Genomic DNA, 15,952 nt, shown 5'->3' with positions numbered 1-15,952 from the left:
GGATAGTGCCTGTACCTTGTGTTGGCCTCTGCACAGGGCTGAACATCCCTCACAGCCAGCATGGCTGAGATATGAACTTTCCTCCACAGCTGGAGCTCCTTAGCCTGTAACGCTCCCCAAGAGGATGCCTCATTAAGAGATTAAATTCCAGGATCTCCATGGGAGCATTCTCTGAAATGCTTCCAGCTCCATGATTGGGCCAGTTAGACAGGCAGAACTGCGGCTCTCAGTGTGTGGCTGAGACAATGGTATAGGGAGGAGGGATTTAGGGTTTATTAGGAACTGGGAAAACTTTGGAGAATGGAGAAGCCTCTACAGGAAGGATGGACTTCACCTAAGCCAAATCAGAACAGGATTACTGGCACGTAACATTAAAAAGTTCCTAGAGGAGTTTTTAAACTGAGAGCTGGGGGAAAGCCGAGGAGTACACAGTTCAGAGAGCCATCCCTTCGGGAGGATCTAGTAACAGGGATTCTCTAGGTCCTAGTAAAGAGGAGAGGATAGAAATTGATAAAGTACATGCAGGAGCTGAAGAGCAACAGTTAAATGAAAAAGAGTCTCTTCAATAATTCATCCAAAATCATTAGAAATTTGAAAAGGGTTGGTTTTCAAATGCTAGAAGTCTAAATACTAAGATGGGTGAACTTGAATGCCTGGTGTTAAATGACAACAGAGTCCTGTGGCAACTTTAAGACTAACAGATATATTGGAGCATAAGCTTTTGTGGGTGAATGCCCACTTCATCAGACGCATGTTAAATGAGGATATTGATATAACAGGCATCACAGGAACATGTGGAACGATGATAATCAACGGGATAAGGTAATAACGGGATCAAATACATAGGAATGACAGAGTAGGTCATGCTGGTGGGGGAGTGGCAATTTATATGAAAGAAAGCATAGAGTCAAATATAGTAAAAACCTTAAATGAATCAAACTGCACTATAGAGTCTCTATGGACAGAAATTCCAAGCTTGAATAATCAGAGTAGAAATCTATTCCTGACTACCTGACCAGAATGGTGATGGTGACTGTGAAATGCTCAGGGAGATTAGAGAGGCTATAAAAATAGAAAACACCATAATAATGGGAGATTTCAACTATCCCCGTATTGACTGGGTACATGTCACCGCAGGACAGGATGTAGGGATAAAGTGTTTTGATACCATCAGTGACTGCTTCTTGGAGCAGCTACTCCTGGAACACACGAGGGGCAATTCTTGATTTAGTCCTAAGTGCAGCACAGGATCTGGTCCAAGAGGTGAATGGAGCTGAATCGCTTGGTAACAGTGACTATAATGAAATTAATTTTAATATCCTTGCGGGGGAGAAAATACAAAAGAAGCCCACCACAGCAGCATTTAATTCAGACCGGGGGACAACACAAAAACAAGAAAGCTAGTTAAACAGAAGTTAAAAGGAACAATCACAAGAGTGAAATGCCTGGAAGCGTCATGGAAACTTTAAAAAAAAATCATAATAGATTGTATATCCCACATTAAAATAATAATAATAATAATAATAGGACCAAAAAGGATAGCTCAGTGATTTAAGCATTGGCCTGCTAAACCCAGGGTTGTGAGTTCAATCCTGGAGGGGGCTGTTTAGGGAATTGGAGTAAAAATCTGTCTGGGAATTGGTCCTGCTTTGAGCAGGGGGTTAGACTAGATGACCTCCTGAGGTCCCTTCCAATCTTGATATTCTATGACAAAAAATGCTACCATGTCTAAACAACACAGTAAAAGAGGCAGTTAGAGACCCCAAAAAAGCATCCTTTACAAATCGGAAGTCAAATTCTACTGAGGAAAATAATGTAAAAAAGAGCATAAATTTTGGCAGATCAAGTGTAAAAGTATAATCAGACAGGCCAAAAGAGAATTTGCAGAGCAACTAGAAAAAGATTCAAAAACTAACAGGATTTTTTTTTAAGTATATCAGAAGCAGGAAGCCTGCCAAACAATCAGTGGGGCCACTGAATGATCAAGGTGCTAAAGGAGCACTCAAGGAAGACTAGACCATTGTGTAAATGAATTTTTGCATCAGTCTTCACTGCAGAGGATGTGAGAGAGATTCCCACACCTGAGCCATTCTTTTTAGGTGACAAATCTAAGGAATTGTCCCTGTTTGAGGTGTTAATAGAGAAGTTTTGGAACAAATTGATAAATTACATAGTAATAAGTCACTAGGACCAAATGGTATTCTCCCAAAAGTTCTTAAATCAGCTTCTATACCAGATGACTGGAAGGATAGCTAATGTGATGCCAATTTTTTTAAAAGGCTCCAGAGGTGATCCTGGCAATTACAGGCCAATAACCCTAACTTCAGCACTAGCCAAACTGGTTGAACTATAGTAAGGAGCAGAATGATCAGATACAGAGATGAATATGATTTGTTGGGGAAAAGTCAACACTGCTTTTGTAAAGGGTAATCATGCCTCACCAATTTATTAGAATACTTTGAGGGGGTCAACAAACATGTGGAGAAGGGTGTTTCAATGGTACTTGGACTTTCAGAAAACCTTTGACAAGGTCCCTCACCAAAGGCTCTTAGGCAAAGTAAGCTGTCATAAGAGGGAAAGTCCTCTCATGGATCAATAATTGGTTAAAAGATAGGAAACAAAGGTTAAGAATAAATAGTCAGTTTTCAGAATGGAGAGCGGTAAATAGTGGTGTCTCCCAGAGGTTTGGGACCATGGTGTTCAATATATTCATAAATGATCGGGAAAAAGGGGTAAATGGGTGGCAAAGTTTGTAGGCAATACAAAATTACTCAAGATAGTTAAGTCCAAAGCAGAATGTGAAGAGTTACAAAGGGATCTCACAAAATTGGGTGACTGGGCAAATGTCTCTGGAAAACCCAGTTTGAACCGAGAAATGCAAACTACCTCATGGAGTTGTCTTAGCAACTCACGTTAATCATCCCTCCCTGTTTTTAATTCCTGGAGGCGCTGTGGTAACCATCACCATGGAGTAGAACACAATCACACTGAAACTATTCATGGATTGATCGCGTTGGTCCCCAAAGATACCGCATGCGGGTGCAATATCCGACACAGTAATTATTTCCATTTGTACAACACTAAGCCACTAAAACTGAGCTGTGAATGATAAGGCAGAGGGCACCTGCAGCACGGAGGGTGCCTAAAACATTTAGATCTGCAGGCTGCTGCACGCGTAGCCCCAGTGGCTACAGGGCTGAGCAAGCTTGGTGTGTAGGAACCTGCACAGACAATTCTGGAGGGGAAAAATCATGTCTAAATCTGAGCAAGAAATGTTTAATCAACAAGTGAATGGCAGCAAAAACAATATTGCAGCTGATACCTGGGTCATGGCACCTATGATTTTTCGGGCCTCCTGGTAGAGCTTCTCTCCATCCCAGTGTGGATTTAATTTCTTCAACTCGGTAGCCAAGCGATTGTGCTCCCGCACAAAGAGTGTGTGTAGAGCTGTAAGTCCCAGATTTTCAGTTACTCGTGCATCACCTAAATTATAAAAACACAGTATAATTGTATCTTTTATTCAGCTGAGGAACTGTTTTTAATTTGACATATTAGACTCCTGCATTGTAAGGTGAGCTGCTAGCAGTTCGCTGTAGGCACAGCTGGTGGTGCTGTCTACTGTTAAGGTTGCCCAACATTTCCATGGTAATACCCCGTTTTCAGTTCCTTATAATTTTGCCAAACTTTAACCATTTAGGCTGAATTCCCCATGCCAGGTGTCTTCCCCTGGCTGATTGTTTTCCTGAAATTTTCAGCAAAATTAGTTTAGCTGTTTCTGAGAATGGGTCTACGGAATTAAGTACTCCTTAATGATCCACAAGGACTCCTGTTCTTCTTTTTGCGGATACAGACTAACACGGCTGCTACTCTGAAACCTACGGAATTAAAGTTATTTTGACCACATTAAAATGTTCTTACAACTGTTTTGTTGAGGATTTCTAGCACCTCCATGCTGTGGAGCAGGGACTGGCAATTTGGTAGAGGGCTGGCCCTAGTGTAAGGGATGTAATTTTGCCATCCCCATAAAAGCCACACAAATTTGGCCAAGCTACAAACCTCTGAAAAATCTCAGTTTGCGCATTCTCAGAGGAGATTTGTTAGGGGCAGGCAGAAACAAGGATTGTGTCTGCACTGAGCATGGTCCATCCCGTCACATGGTGAATGAACTGCACATGCACATTCCCACGGAGCAACTTCGCAGCCTCCTGCCCAGGACAGCTGGTGCCAAGCAGGATTTTTCCTGCAATTAATTCTCTTGGCTGCTGGGGGTTCAGTGGTGCTGTACAGCAGAACTGGGAGCAGAGAGACTGTTTCTCTAGTACCACTAGCACCTTGAACGCATGGAGGGGGAGGAGCAATATCACGCTAATGCAAAGGTGGAAGAGTGGCGGAGGGGGCAGGGGTATGCTGGGGTGATAGGAGCTGCAGGGGACAGGAATGGGAGCTGGAGGTTGGAATAGAAGCAGAGTGGGAGAGGGACAGGAGTTGGGAGGTGAGGGAATAGAAGCAGAGGGGGGTAGGGGCAGAAGGGTCTATAACCACTCGATCACACTGCCCTCCAGAACCTGGAATTGAACCCAGGATTCCTTCATCTCAACCCTCCTCTGCTGTCAGCAAATAGTTAGGAATTCTATTAGCAAAATGTCTGACTATTCCCCTGTAATGGCTGGTCCCCATAAAGGATACTAATCTACTAGTGCTACCAATTACTCAGTTATCTCAAATGATAGAGATCTTTGTTGTGGATCACAATATTGAGATCCTGTATATGTCCCATGGTGGGGTGGGATCAAGATGATTCCACTTGGTGGACTTTCTATTTTTTTTTTACTTTGCTTTTTGTGAAAAACAAAACAAAAAACACCATGCAACCTTAATTCAGCCCTTCTCCCCCACCCCCATTGTGTGTGTGTGTGTGCAAATTATAATACAGTTTGTAATTACATGTTCTCATATAATTCCTGCAGTCCCCTTTCTCATTCAGAGCCAGAGTATTGACAACGCTCACGGAATGGGTCACAGTTGCATAATGAAGAAACTTATTGTCTGTAGGACCCCTGCCTCCTTTGTTACAGAAGTTAGAAGGTATGTAGTGTATGAGGCAGAGGGTTTTAGAAAGGTAAAGGATGATCTTATGGTTAAAGCAGTTAAATGCTAGCTGAGAGAATTGGATTTCATTCCTGTCTCTGCCAGAGTTCCCGTGTGATTCTGGGCAAGTCACACCCAGCTTTTCAGAGACAGTCATTGATCAAAGACAAACTCTAATATAGAATTCCCCCATGTTGGATGTAACACTGTCTGAGCTAGGACATTGTCATCTACAATATTTAGAAATTCAGAGGATGTTTTAGTACTGAGAGACCATTCATAGAGAAATCATTGCCGCTCAAAGGTTCAGAGCCATGACCCCCTTGAGGGGGCCACTTGGGGATCTGGGGCAAAATCAGTACTTGGTCCTGCTAGTGAAGGCAGGGGGCTGGACTTGATGACCTTTCAAGGTCCCTTCCAGTTCTAGGAGATGGGATATCTCCATTAATTATTATTATTATAACAGAGGCAGCCAAATAGAGGATTTCCAAGGAAAGAGCTGCGGACTCAGTGATTGGAAGTATGCAGTAGTGGGGCTAGGTGAGAGGTGCATTTGGTCAATCTGCTGTTGACTGATGGGTTGTTCACTGTTACAGCTGTGCTGTGGGTGACCTATGTGCACCGCTCAGTTACCAAGTTGCAGGCAGGAGACAAGTAGCAGAGTCACGGTCAAGCTGGCTTAGGATACCAGGGTCAGGCCCCAGCTACAGACAGGAGACAAGTAGTGGAGTCAGAGATGAATCGAGGTCAGACGCTGGAGTCTGGGGTTCACAGCAAAGCAAGGTTTGGCACAGAAGCAACCAGGCAGCCTGCAGGAGTTTTGCCTGGGAGTTCACTTAGGGGGAGCTCCCACAGAGTTTTTGCCTTTCAGGCTTCTGTGAGCGGAAATTACAACTTCTGAAGAGGCTCTTAGAAGGAAGACAATATGGATAGTGAGCGATCAGCTGTTGTGACCTGCACAGGATGTGCCATGTTTGTCTTTCTCCCAGAGGATAGAAGTGACTTCATCTGTACGAAGTGCAAGCTGGTCTCCATATTGGAAGAGAAGGTTCAAGGACTAGAGACCCAAGTATTAACCTGCGTTGCGTCAGAGAAAATTAAGACTTTCTGGAGAGAAGTCAGCGTTTCGTACTGCAGGCACAGCATGCAGAAGAATCAGAAAGGACAGTGCAGAAAGGGGAAGAAAATTGGCAGCATGTGACCTCTGGAAGAAGAAAGAGAGAACCCGTGTACCTCCAATGTGGATAGAAATAAGAAACCATTTTCAGGCTCTCTGCACAAGTACTATGGAAGACTACTGGTTTGGAAGAGTCATCTGAGGGAAGGGATCAGAAGGAGATCCCATCGACCAGGAAGGCATGGGATGCACTGTCCTAGGGATGGGGGTTCCATGACAACCACTCCCAAGAGGAGGAGATGGGTGGTGGTGGTCGAGGACTTCCTCCTAAGGGGAACGGAGTCATCCATATGCCCTCCAGACTGGGAAACTCGAGAAGCGTGCTGATTGCCTGGAGCTAGAATTCAGCATGTGATGGAGTGTCTGCCGAGACTGATCAAGCCCTTGGACCACTACCCCTTCCTACTTCTCCACGTGGGCACCAATGATACTGCCAAGAATGACCTTGAGCGGGTCACTGCAGACTATGTGGCTCTGAGGAGAAGGATAAAAGAGTTTGAGGTGCAAGTTGTGTTCTCATCCATCCTCCCTGTTGAAGGAAAAGGCCCAGGTAGGGACCATCGAATTGTGGAGGTAAATGCATGGTTGCACAGGTGGTGTTGGAAAGCAGGCTTTGGATTCTTTAACCATGGGATGTTGTTCCAGGAAGGATTGCTAGGAAGAGATGGGATCCACCTAACGAAGAGAGGGAACCTAGTGAGGAGGGCTTTAAACTAGGTTTGCCGGGGGATGGAGACCTAAGCCCTGAGATAAGTGGGATACCGGGAGGAAACACAAGGAGGAGGGTGCAACAAGGGAGGCCTCCTGATTCATACTGAGAAAGTATGGCAATCGGCTAGTTATCTTAGGTGCCTGTGTAATGCCAACAGACCCCGTCGCCGGGCAGGATCAAACTGGGGACCTCTAGAGCTTAGTGCATGAGCCTCTACAGCATGAGCTAAAAGCCACCTGGCTGTTAGCGAAGGCTGTCGAGCAGACCCATTTTATCTCTCTCTCTATGTGGTCTCGGTGCCACTAGATGGGACAGAACACCACACCCAGGAGGTGTGTGGGTTACATACTTCCCCTAGCTGAGGAAGCGCATCCCGAGCTTCAGAGTCTTCCCAGCTGAAATCCCGGATGAGCAGGGGGGGTTGGGGGTTCTGAGGGGGGCAGTTGGGGGCGGGAAGTAGGAGGGAGTGGATGGGGGCGGGGCTAGGGCAGGGCAGGGGCGGAGCTAGGGTGGGGCTCCCTGGGTGCACACCCTAATGAAATGTGCTGCGCACGCCTATGATCTACAGTGCTCTAGTCTGCTGCACACTAACTGGCTGTGTGGGTCACAGAGTACAGTAACTCCTCACTTAACGTTGTAGTTATGTTCCTGAAAAATGCGACTTTAAGTGAAACGATGTTAAGCGAATCCAATTTCCCCATAAGAATTAATGTAAATGGGGGGTTAGGTTCCAGGGCAGCTTCCCCTACTCTGCAAGCACCGGGGCGGGGGGCTCAACCCTCAGCCCGCCCACTCCACCCCTTCCTCCAAACCCCCACCCTTGACCTGCCTCTTCTCCCCCCCACCTCCTCCCGGTTTACTTCGCATGCTGCGTCCTGGCTCCTCCCCCCTCCCTCCCCTCCCTTCTAAACGCCGCAAGCCAGCTGATTGCCACGTTTGAGAGGCAGAGGAAGGAGGGGGAGCCTGCGCGCCGAGTCCTCGCTCCTCCCCCTCCCTCCTGCCTCCAAAACGCTGCAAGCCAGCTGATTGCCGCAAGCAGGAGGTGGGGGGAGAAGGGGGAAGGCGCTGATTGGCCGGGTCTGCCGGCGGGCGGGAGGCGCTGCGGGGAGTGGGGCGCGTAGGGAGGTTGCCAGCTGTGGGGAAAGCAGGCAGCCAAACAATGTAAAAGTGGAGCATTGCACAACTTTAAATGAGCATGTTCCCTGACTGATCAGCAACGTAACAACGAAACTGGGACGACTTTAAGTGAGGAGTGACTGTATTTAATGCAGGGCCCACACAGCTAGTTAGTGCACGGCACGCTACAGCGCTGGAGATTTGCACCCCAGCTTACTGTGCACTAACGCTCTGTATAAACATGCCTTAGTATAGAAAGTCAGTGGTTTGCAGACTACAGAGGCATAAACAGATGCAGCAAACAGGAGATGACAGATAAAAAGGAACCGATCGCCAAACTGAAAATTAGTGGCAGCTTGGGTACAAGCGCTAAGGAGCTGATCACATGTGTAACGTATAAACAGAAGAAATGCCAAACCAGTAGTATATATACTTGGTGCTTTAAAAACACCAATTTCAAAATCTGAAAATATTCATCAGTCAAATCAGCTGGGAGGAAGAATTGAAAGAGAAAAATGTGTCTCCTGCTTCCACGTCTGCAGTCACTCCTCCATGTCACTGGTTCTGCTCTATGCTGAGTACAAACCCTGCTATCGATGATGTGAGAGAAGGGGTGAGACAGTTGGTTGCACATGATAGAATTTGTTTTGTTTGTCTTTTATTTGAAAACAACAACAACAAAGCTTATTGGAAAACCAATTTTTTCATGGTAAATTCCTTCAGAAAAATGACCATTTGACATTTTTTGACCAAAAAATGGTGGATTTTCTGTGGGAAATTTCCTTTTGACTAGAATTTTTCATTTAGTTTTGTAATGACATTTTAAAATGAAAAAATGGTTTGGCTTAAAGTGTCATTTTGGTTTTTGGAAACCAAAACATTTCCGGTTCCATTTTCAGTTTTGTGATTTTCATGGTTCCCCCCATTTTTTCTTACACAATACTGTCACACAATAGTTTCTGATGTCTCATTATATTTGTCTCAGGCACAGCTAAGTTTATCTGCTGCTCACTTCAGAAAATTAATTGTGCTCCAGGCACATGACTTACCTGCTTTAAAACAAGGGATATTCATGGTCTTGTTTGTGAATAAACAGGGGCTTTGGGAATTGGTCTCAAAGGGCAGTAATCCCAGCCCTGCATCAGTAAAGTTCTGGTTCAGCGCCATCAAACCCAGCTGGTTTGTCTGATTCCTAAGACTCTTAGCTAGAGGTACTTCACTGCCGTACACCATGCTGGCATCCATGAAGGAGGTGAGTGCATTGATCTGCTCATGTATAAATGTTTTGGCATTGCACACTGGAGCTGTACGGACGAATGGCATACAAGTATTTGGGTCCTTAATTCGTGGATCATCAGGGGGAAACTGTAGAAAACAAAAGAGAATTACTCCCAATTTAATGTGTCGATAAAGATTGGATTTTTTAAAAGATATTCCCTAGTTCAAACGGAATTATTCTAGGGAAGATCTGTGGCCTGTGTTATACAGGAGGTCAGACTAGATGATCACAATACCCCCTGGCCTTAGAATCTATAAATCTAGGAATGTTCCAAACACATTATCTATTCGACAGGGGAATTCACAGATTGGATGAGACTCATGGTACATCTAGTCCAATGTCCTGTCTGACAGTGTCCAGTAGCAGACGATTTAAAGGAAGATGACATAAAACCCCACAGTACGCAGTCATGAGACAATCTGCCCCCATGAAGGTTTCATCCTACTCCAGCGGTTCTCAAACCGTGGGTCAGGACCCCAAAGTGGGTTGCAACCTGTTTTAATGGGGTCACACGAGCTGGCGTTAGACTGGCTGGAGCGCAGGGCCAAAGCCATCCAGGATTCAGGCTTCGGCTTCAGATCTGGGCAGTGGGGGTCCGGTTACAGGCCCCCTGCCCAGGGATGAAGCCCTTGGATTCAGGCTTTGGCCCCCTGCCCAAGACAGTGGGGCTTGGGCAGGCTCCTGGGGTCCTGTAGTAATTTTTGTTGTCAGAAGGGGGTCGCAGTGCAATGAAGTTTGAGAACCCCTGTCCTAATCCCTAATAGTTAGAGATTGCTTTAAAACCTGAAGTAGGATTTTTATAACCCTGACAAAAATTGTATTAGCATTAGCGATTCTAACTCTGGATGACTTGTTATCCATGTAAATGTCCAGTCCCTCTTTGAATCTTGCCAGTGAAAGTATTTCCTTTTATCAGTTTTGAATTTGCCCCCTTCCAGTTTCAATGGCTGGCTCCTAGTTCTTATGTTATGAGACAGGGAGACCAGGACCAGGGAGCCCAATCTTCTTTCTTCAGATCATTTATTCTTTCATATGGTCCCTCTCTAAGCTGAACAATACCAATCTTTTCAATCTCTTGTCACGGGAGAGTTTTTCCAGGCCCTGATCATTCTTGCCACCTTTCTCCGAATCCCCTCTAATTCTGCAATATCTTTTTCAAAATATAGTGATCAGGGCTACACATAGTATTCCAGAGCAAGCCACACTATTGATATATATAAGCCCCTTATATTTTTTCTCTCATATTCTCCATCCCATTCTTTATGCATTGTACCAGCATGTTGGCTTTTTTGACCACAGCTGCATATGGAGCAGAGATTTTCATTGAAATGTCCACTGTGATACCCAGGTTCTTTTCCTGATTTATAAAAATATTACCTACACCCCCACCGTCAAACCACCCAATGAAACCAAACAAAAAGCCCAACTGTGCTAAAAGAAAATTATTTAGATCACAAAGTCAAGCACTCAAAAGTTAGGAAATGACAAATGTTATGGCTGCTCTTAAGTCTGCCTTTTGTGTGTCCATTCTGTGCACTAAACCAATCCTAGAAAAAACAGTATATAATCACATAACGAAAGACTGTAGCATGATCCATATGAGCCGGGAACAGAATAAAGGTTGATTGGACAACCTGAATTCTGGCATTTTTTAACTTTGGATTGCTTGACTTTGCAATCTAAATAGTGTTCCTTTAATGGAGTTTTGGTACATGTAATTCCTGTCTTTTTTTTTTTAAAGAAAACAAGTAAAACCAAATTATTTTATGTACAACTGTTACTCCTCCTCCCCACCACCATCAATCATGTATCATAAGCAGATTTTGAACTCTGAACATTCAGCACTGCATACTACCACCTGAGCTACAGACTAATGTCAGGAGGTGTCAACAGAAAAAGGGTGTTATCCAGGAGTTGGGCATGGGCCCCTGGGTACAGTTGCTGGTTTTGGAGAGTGGTCAAAAGGACCTGGTCCAGGTCTCTCATTCCCACTCTCCAGAAGCTGGAGGAGCTCCTACTCCACGTGGGTGTCCCCAGAGAGAGGAATGAGCTGCTTGGGGAAGGTGCTGGGTGCAGCATCCCAGTCTGTCTCTCCCCACAATACCCTGTTACAGCTGATAGACATTCCCAGTATGGTGGCTACTGTTTCTTTGGCAGCAGTGTGGGCCCAGCCTTAGAATGTGGTGTTCAGTTAGTATTTCACCAGGCTACCAACATTTTCCTGCAGAATGAAAGTGACAGAGGGGAAATGGCCATTTTTTCAACTATTTATTGTATCTCAGCAAACCGTGAACAGAATTCCACAGGGCAATGAACAGGCACTTCTCTGGCTCCAGGGCTTTCTCTGTGCCAAATTTCAAAAGCCAACTGCAATGGAGTTGTGTTAGGCAACCTAAATATAGGGGTTACTACCAGCTCCCCTGTAATATACACAGTGTGTTAGGTGCTTTAGGCTCTTTGAAGAATTCATGTCTTTGATCTCTCTATTCTTTCACCATAAAGTCTTTCTGGGTCTAACCTTCTACACTAGTCTCAGGCTTAGAAACCCTGCAAAGAAGGAAGGGAGTCAAGGTTGTAGGTGTACCTTAATTGGGAAGCAAGGTAGCTCAGAGGTGCAACTGGTCTCACACTGAACTTCTTGATTGTTAATTTTTGTAGTAGTGAAAGGGGCTAAGTCCAAATCGTGGTCAACCCACTGACCCCAATGCACGAAGATGACAGAGCGCTGCTGGTCTTGGGTGACATTCTCATTGGCTGTGTGAATGATTTCATTTGACACTTTTCGAACCTGCACAGAATGAGAACAAAAACATTTATGATTGAGACATAGTGAATGTGTTTAGCTCCATAGGGGAAGTGCTGTAACTTTAGGGTAGCCTGCTACAGACCTCAGGAAAGTATCAGACACAACACTTTATATGCTGAAAGTCAATTTCTGAACATCAGCGATGAAGTTCAATGAACTGCCAATGATGCAGCCTTCATCGCCCACTTGAATCTTTAAAGAAGCAGCTTTGTGCTTTCTCCCTTGTTGCAATTCAGCGACTGGGGCGAGCTCCCTGTAAACACCTGCAAAGCCACTTCACTGTCCTCCTTCAAAACCCCTCTTCAAACTCGCCTTTGCCAGCATGTCTACAAAAAGCTAGGTAGTATTTAGGCAGCTGGTGAGCGAGACCCTATCCAGCACGCTGCCATGTGTTGTTGCATTGTGCTCCCCCGTCTAGTCTGTCTGTGTCCACCTTTTGCCTCATCTTATATTTCGATTGGAAGATTTTTGTTCTGTTTGCACAGGGCCTAGCACAATGGGGTCCTGACTGATGACTGGGGTCCTAGGCACAACCACAGCACACAACGATAGTAATGATGGTGACAGGCAAAGCATTAGTGTGGCTTTACTCCGAACAGTGACTCTTAAAACGGAACTTCCTTACTCAGCCAATCTGCTCCCTGCATGTATTCAGTCATGTGTGTTGATGCCAGACTGAGATCATCACCCCCCCTGCACATGACAGACGCGCTTTGTGAACAGATCTCTCCCCTCCGTGAGGAAGGGAAGCTCTGCCATTGTGGTACTGTGGATTCTCCACGGAGCTGAGGGTCAGAGCAGGGGGAGGGAGTGCAACCTGGATGACCCAGAAGGAGTGGGAGAGCTGGGTTCATTCTCACCATAGGCGCCGACTCCGTGGGTGCTCCAATCAGTTCCCCCCACTTCCCCTCAGCACCTCCCATCCACCGGCAGCCCGGATCGACTCCTCCCCCTCCCTCCCAGCACCTCCCGGGGAGGGGGAGGAGCGGGGACCGGGCATGCTTGGGGGAGGGGCAGAACTGGGCGGGAAGAGGTGGGGCAGGAGTGGAGCGGGGGCAGTGCTCCTTCACCTGTGCTGAATGGCAGAGGAGTGTCTGTTTTGCCTGTGACTCATCTGGTGCCTCAGCTGCATGTGTGTGGTGTGGCTATGAGTCAATGCAGGAGATACAGTGCAGGTCATTAGTATGCCCAGTGCAGTGACACTAGGGTGACCAGATGTCCCCATTTTATAGGGACAGTCCTGATTTTTGGCTCTTTTTCTTATATAGGCTCCTATTACCTCCTACCCCCTGTCCCAGCTTTTCACATCTGCTGTCTGGTCACCCTAAATTAGACTGTTCTGAAAATGAGCAAGGATCTACCGAGTCTTACTGTTCAGATGCAAATGGTGGTTTTTCTGCTGCATGTAACTTAGCCATGTCTGGGTCAGCTCCCTGAGTTCTACCCTCTGCCAAACCTATTCCCAGCTCACTGGGTGCTGGATATATTTTTAAAAGATAGGAAAGAAGAAACATTTGTTTATTGCCAAAACTATATATTTCCACTAACTTTGTTCGCTGAAATGGCTGAACTATTTTTGTTCAATGTTTTCTTTAAGAAAGATTAACCTGACTCAGAGACCAAGCATAGAAAATATAAGCCCAAACAGATAGAAATATATCAAAATACTAAGCAACTGAAAATAGCGGAAAGGACCAGGTGACCTGAATTTTAGGCATTGAAACTGAGCCACCTATAATGAATATGGAGAAAGGGGTGCTCGGTATTTATCCTTTAAAAATCTGTCAAGTGAAAGGGATAAAAGTCCGATAGGCCACATTATTATTAGGCCAAAGTAATAAAGCTTGAGTAATTAGTCCCACCACTTCTTATATACAGGTCTGAGTTTAATCTAGTCAAGCCACTGGTTGCTAAAACCACAGAGTGAGACTGATTCTTAGTACAAATTTCAAAGTGTTGATCCATTGAGCGCTTTCTTCTCCACAGGAGGGTAACAGAAATGCTGTTCGGTGTGAATGTATTCCTTGCACCTGCCAAGGGATGAAGGTGTGTGGAGTGCTCCAAGCAACACAGCCCAGCGCAAGACATATGTACGGCTTAAGCCTCACATGTGCCCTCAAAATAGACTTAAATGGTGCGGCAGCCCGGCCTGGGCCTCTGCCCAGAGAGCACTTCCCCCCAGTCATGGAGAGAAATATGGGAGTCATTGATTAAACAAGAAACCAAATGATCTCACAGTCTCGTACCAGTGGGAGCGGAAATCCATTGTAAAGTTTTCCTTCAGTTAATCCTTTGGGAAGCGACACTCCATCCTCATACTCTGCCGGGAGCCATCGGGCATATCCTTGATTGGAAGCTCCAAAATAAGAATGTTTCCTGGAACGTTGGGAAGAAAACAAACAACTAAACTATTTCAGAAAGGACCCACCCTGCAGAGAAGCAGAATTTCTTTTTCTCCCTGGAACCTACGTTGAATTGCTAGAACGATAGAAAGGAATCGTTTTGCGGTTCAGAGGCCACAGCTATATTCTGGACAGACAACGCTCCGAGGCAAAGACTCAAAGGCTCTTAGCGCAGGCTATGGTTAATACTGAGGTAAAAGGATGAATCCTCATGTTGTTGTCATACTCACATTTGTAATTCAGAATTTAAATCTATGCTACTTATATGGTCTCCATCACTGCAGTATCAGTGCCTCACAATCCTCAATAGATCTATGCTCCCAACTAGAGCTGACCAAAAAATGGTAATCCATTCCCATGAAAAAATGTGGTTTTAGAACCGTTTTCATCCCAACCCAAGACAAAATATCAAAACATGATTTTTTTCCTGGGAAGGGATTTAAAGAAACATTCTCTTTTGGGAGAGCGGAAAGGCAATTTTTTGTCTTTCTGGCTGCCTGTGAAATTGACAAGAGCCTTCCAGCCTGGCTGCAGGTGAGGCAAAGAGCCCCTATGCTCTTCCTGCTCACCTCCCCCACAGCTCCGGGAAACAGTGTAGAGCACCCAATAGGACTTAGGTGCCTAGATGCCTTTGAAAATCCCGCTGGGCAACTATCTGCATCATTAGGCACCTAAATCCTTTGAAAATCTGGACCCTAACTCCCACTGAAATCATGCAAACACCTAAACTGAACATGTCACCACTAACCATGTGCCTGAAAGGACCATAGGTTGGTGTATTTTTACAATACACAAAACTGCAGAATGCTCAGGACATTTTAATGAGAAAAAACTCCTGTGTGAGATCATATTTGTCCATGACAGAAAGTAGTTAGAGCCGGGTGCTAGTCCTGACGGCTACATCCATCACTAGAGGCCAGATTCCTAGTGGTAGGTTGGTGCCTAAAGATGCAGATAGGCACCTCGTGGGATTTTGTCAATGGGCATTAGGTACCTAGGTGGTTTGAGAAATCCCACTAGGCACCTATCTGCATCTTTAGATGCTTCAAGACCTTTGAAAATCTGGCCTTAAATTCCATTTTCAAATGTGACAATAGGTATTTCAGAACCCAAGGGTTAGATATACAAAGGTGTTTAGACACCTAACTTTCAATGGGAGTCAGGTGCGTAACTGGTTTAGGTGCTTTGGAAAATTCCATCGACTTAGCTACGGCCTCTTGAGGTGGAGGATTTACTACAGCAATGGAAAAAACACCCTCCATTGCTGTAGTAAGTGTCTACACTATAGTGCTGTGGTGGCACTGCTGCAGCGCTGCGGCTGTGTCGCTGTAGTGCTTGTAGTCTAATCAGACCCCTGGAAATATCTAATGCA

General features: G+C 45.4%; 1 protein-coding gene across 3 annotated transcripts in view; it reads right to left on the bottom strand.

Annotated features, from left to right (window-relative positions):
* LOC128825537 (myeloperoxidase-like) overlaps window positions 1-15,952 on the bottom strand; it is a 94,732-nt gene that overhangs the window by 15,763 nt on the left and 63,017 nt on the right. For all 3 annotated transcript variants that reach the window (XM_054008111.1, XM_054008112.1, XM_054008113.1), the window contains 4 exons: window positions 14,425-14,554; window positions 11,957-12,160; window positions 9,143-9,458; window positions 3,323-3,483 (listed from right to left, as the gene is read on the bottom strand). In XM_054008111.1, coding sequence (XP_053864086.1) covers window positions 3,323-3,483; window positions 9,143-9,458; window positions 11,957-12,160; window positions 14,425-14,554 — 811 coding nt within the window. The remainder of the gene's footprint in view (window positions 1-3,322; window positions 3,484-9,142; window positions 9,459-11,956; window positions 12,161-14,424; window positions 14,555-15,952) is intronic.

This window comes from Malaclemys terrapin, chromosome 18, assembly GCF_027887155.1.
Source record: "Malaclemys terrapin pileata isolate rMalTer1 chromosome 18, rMalTer1.hap1, whole genome shotgun sequence".
Taxonomy (NCBI): Eukaryota; Metazoa; Chordata; order Testudines; family Emydidae; genus Malaclemys; species Malaclemys terrapin.
The sequence above is the reverse complement of the archived record's forward strand: the minus strand, read 5'-3'. Positions and strand labels throughout refer to the sequence as shown.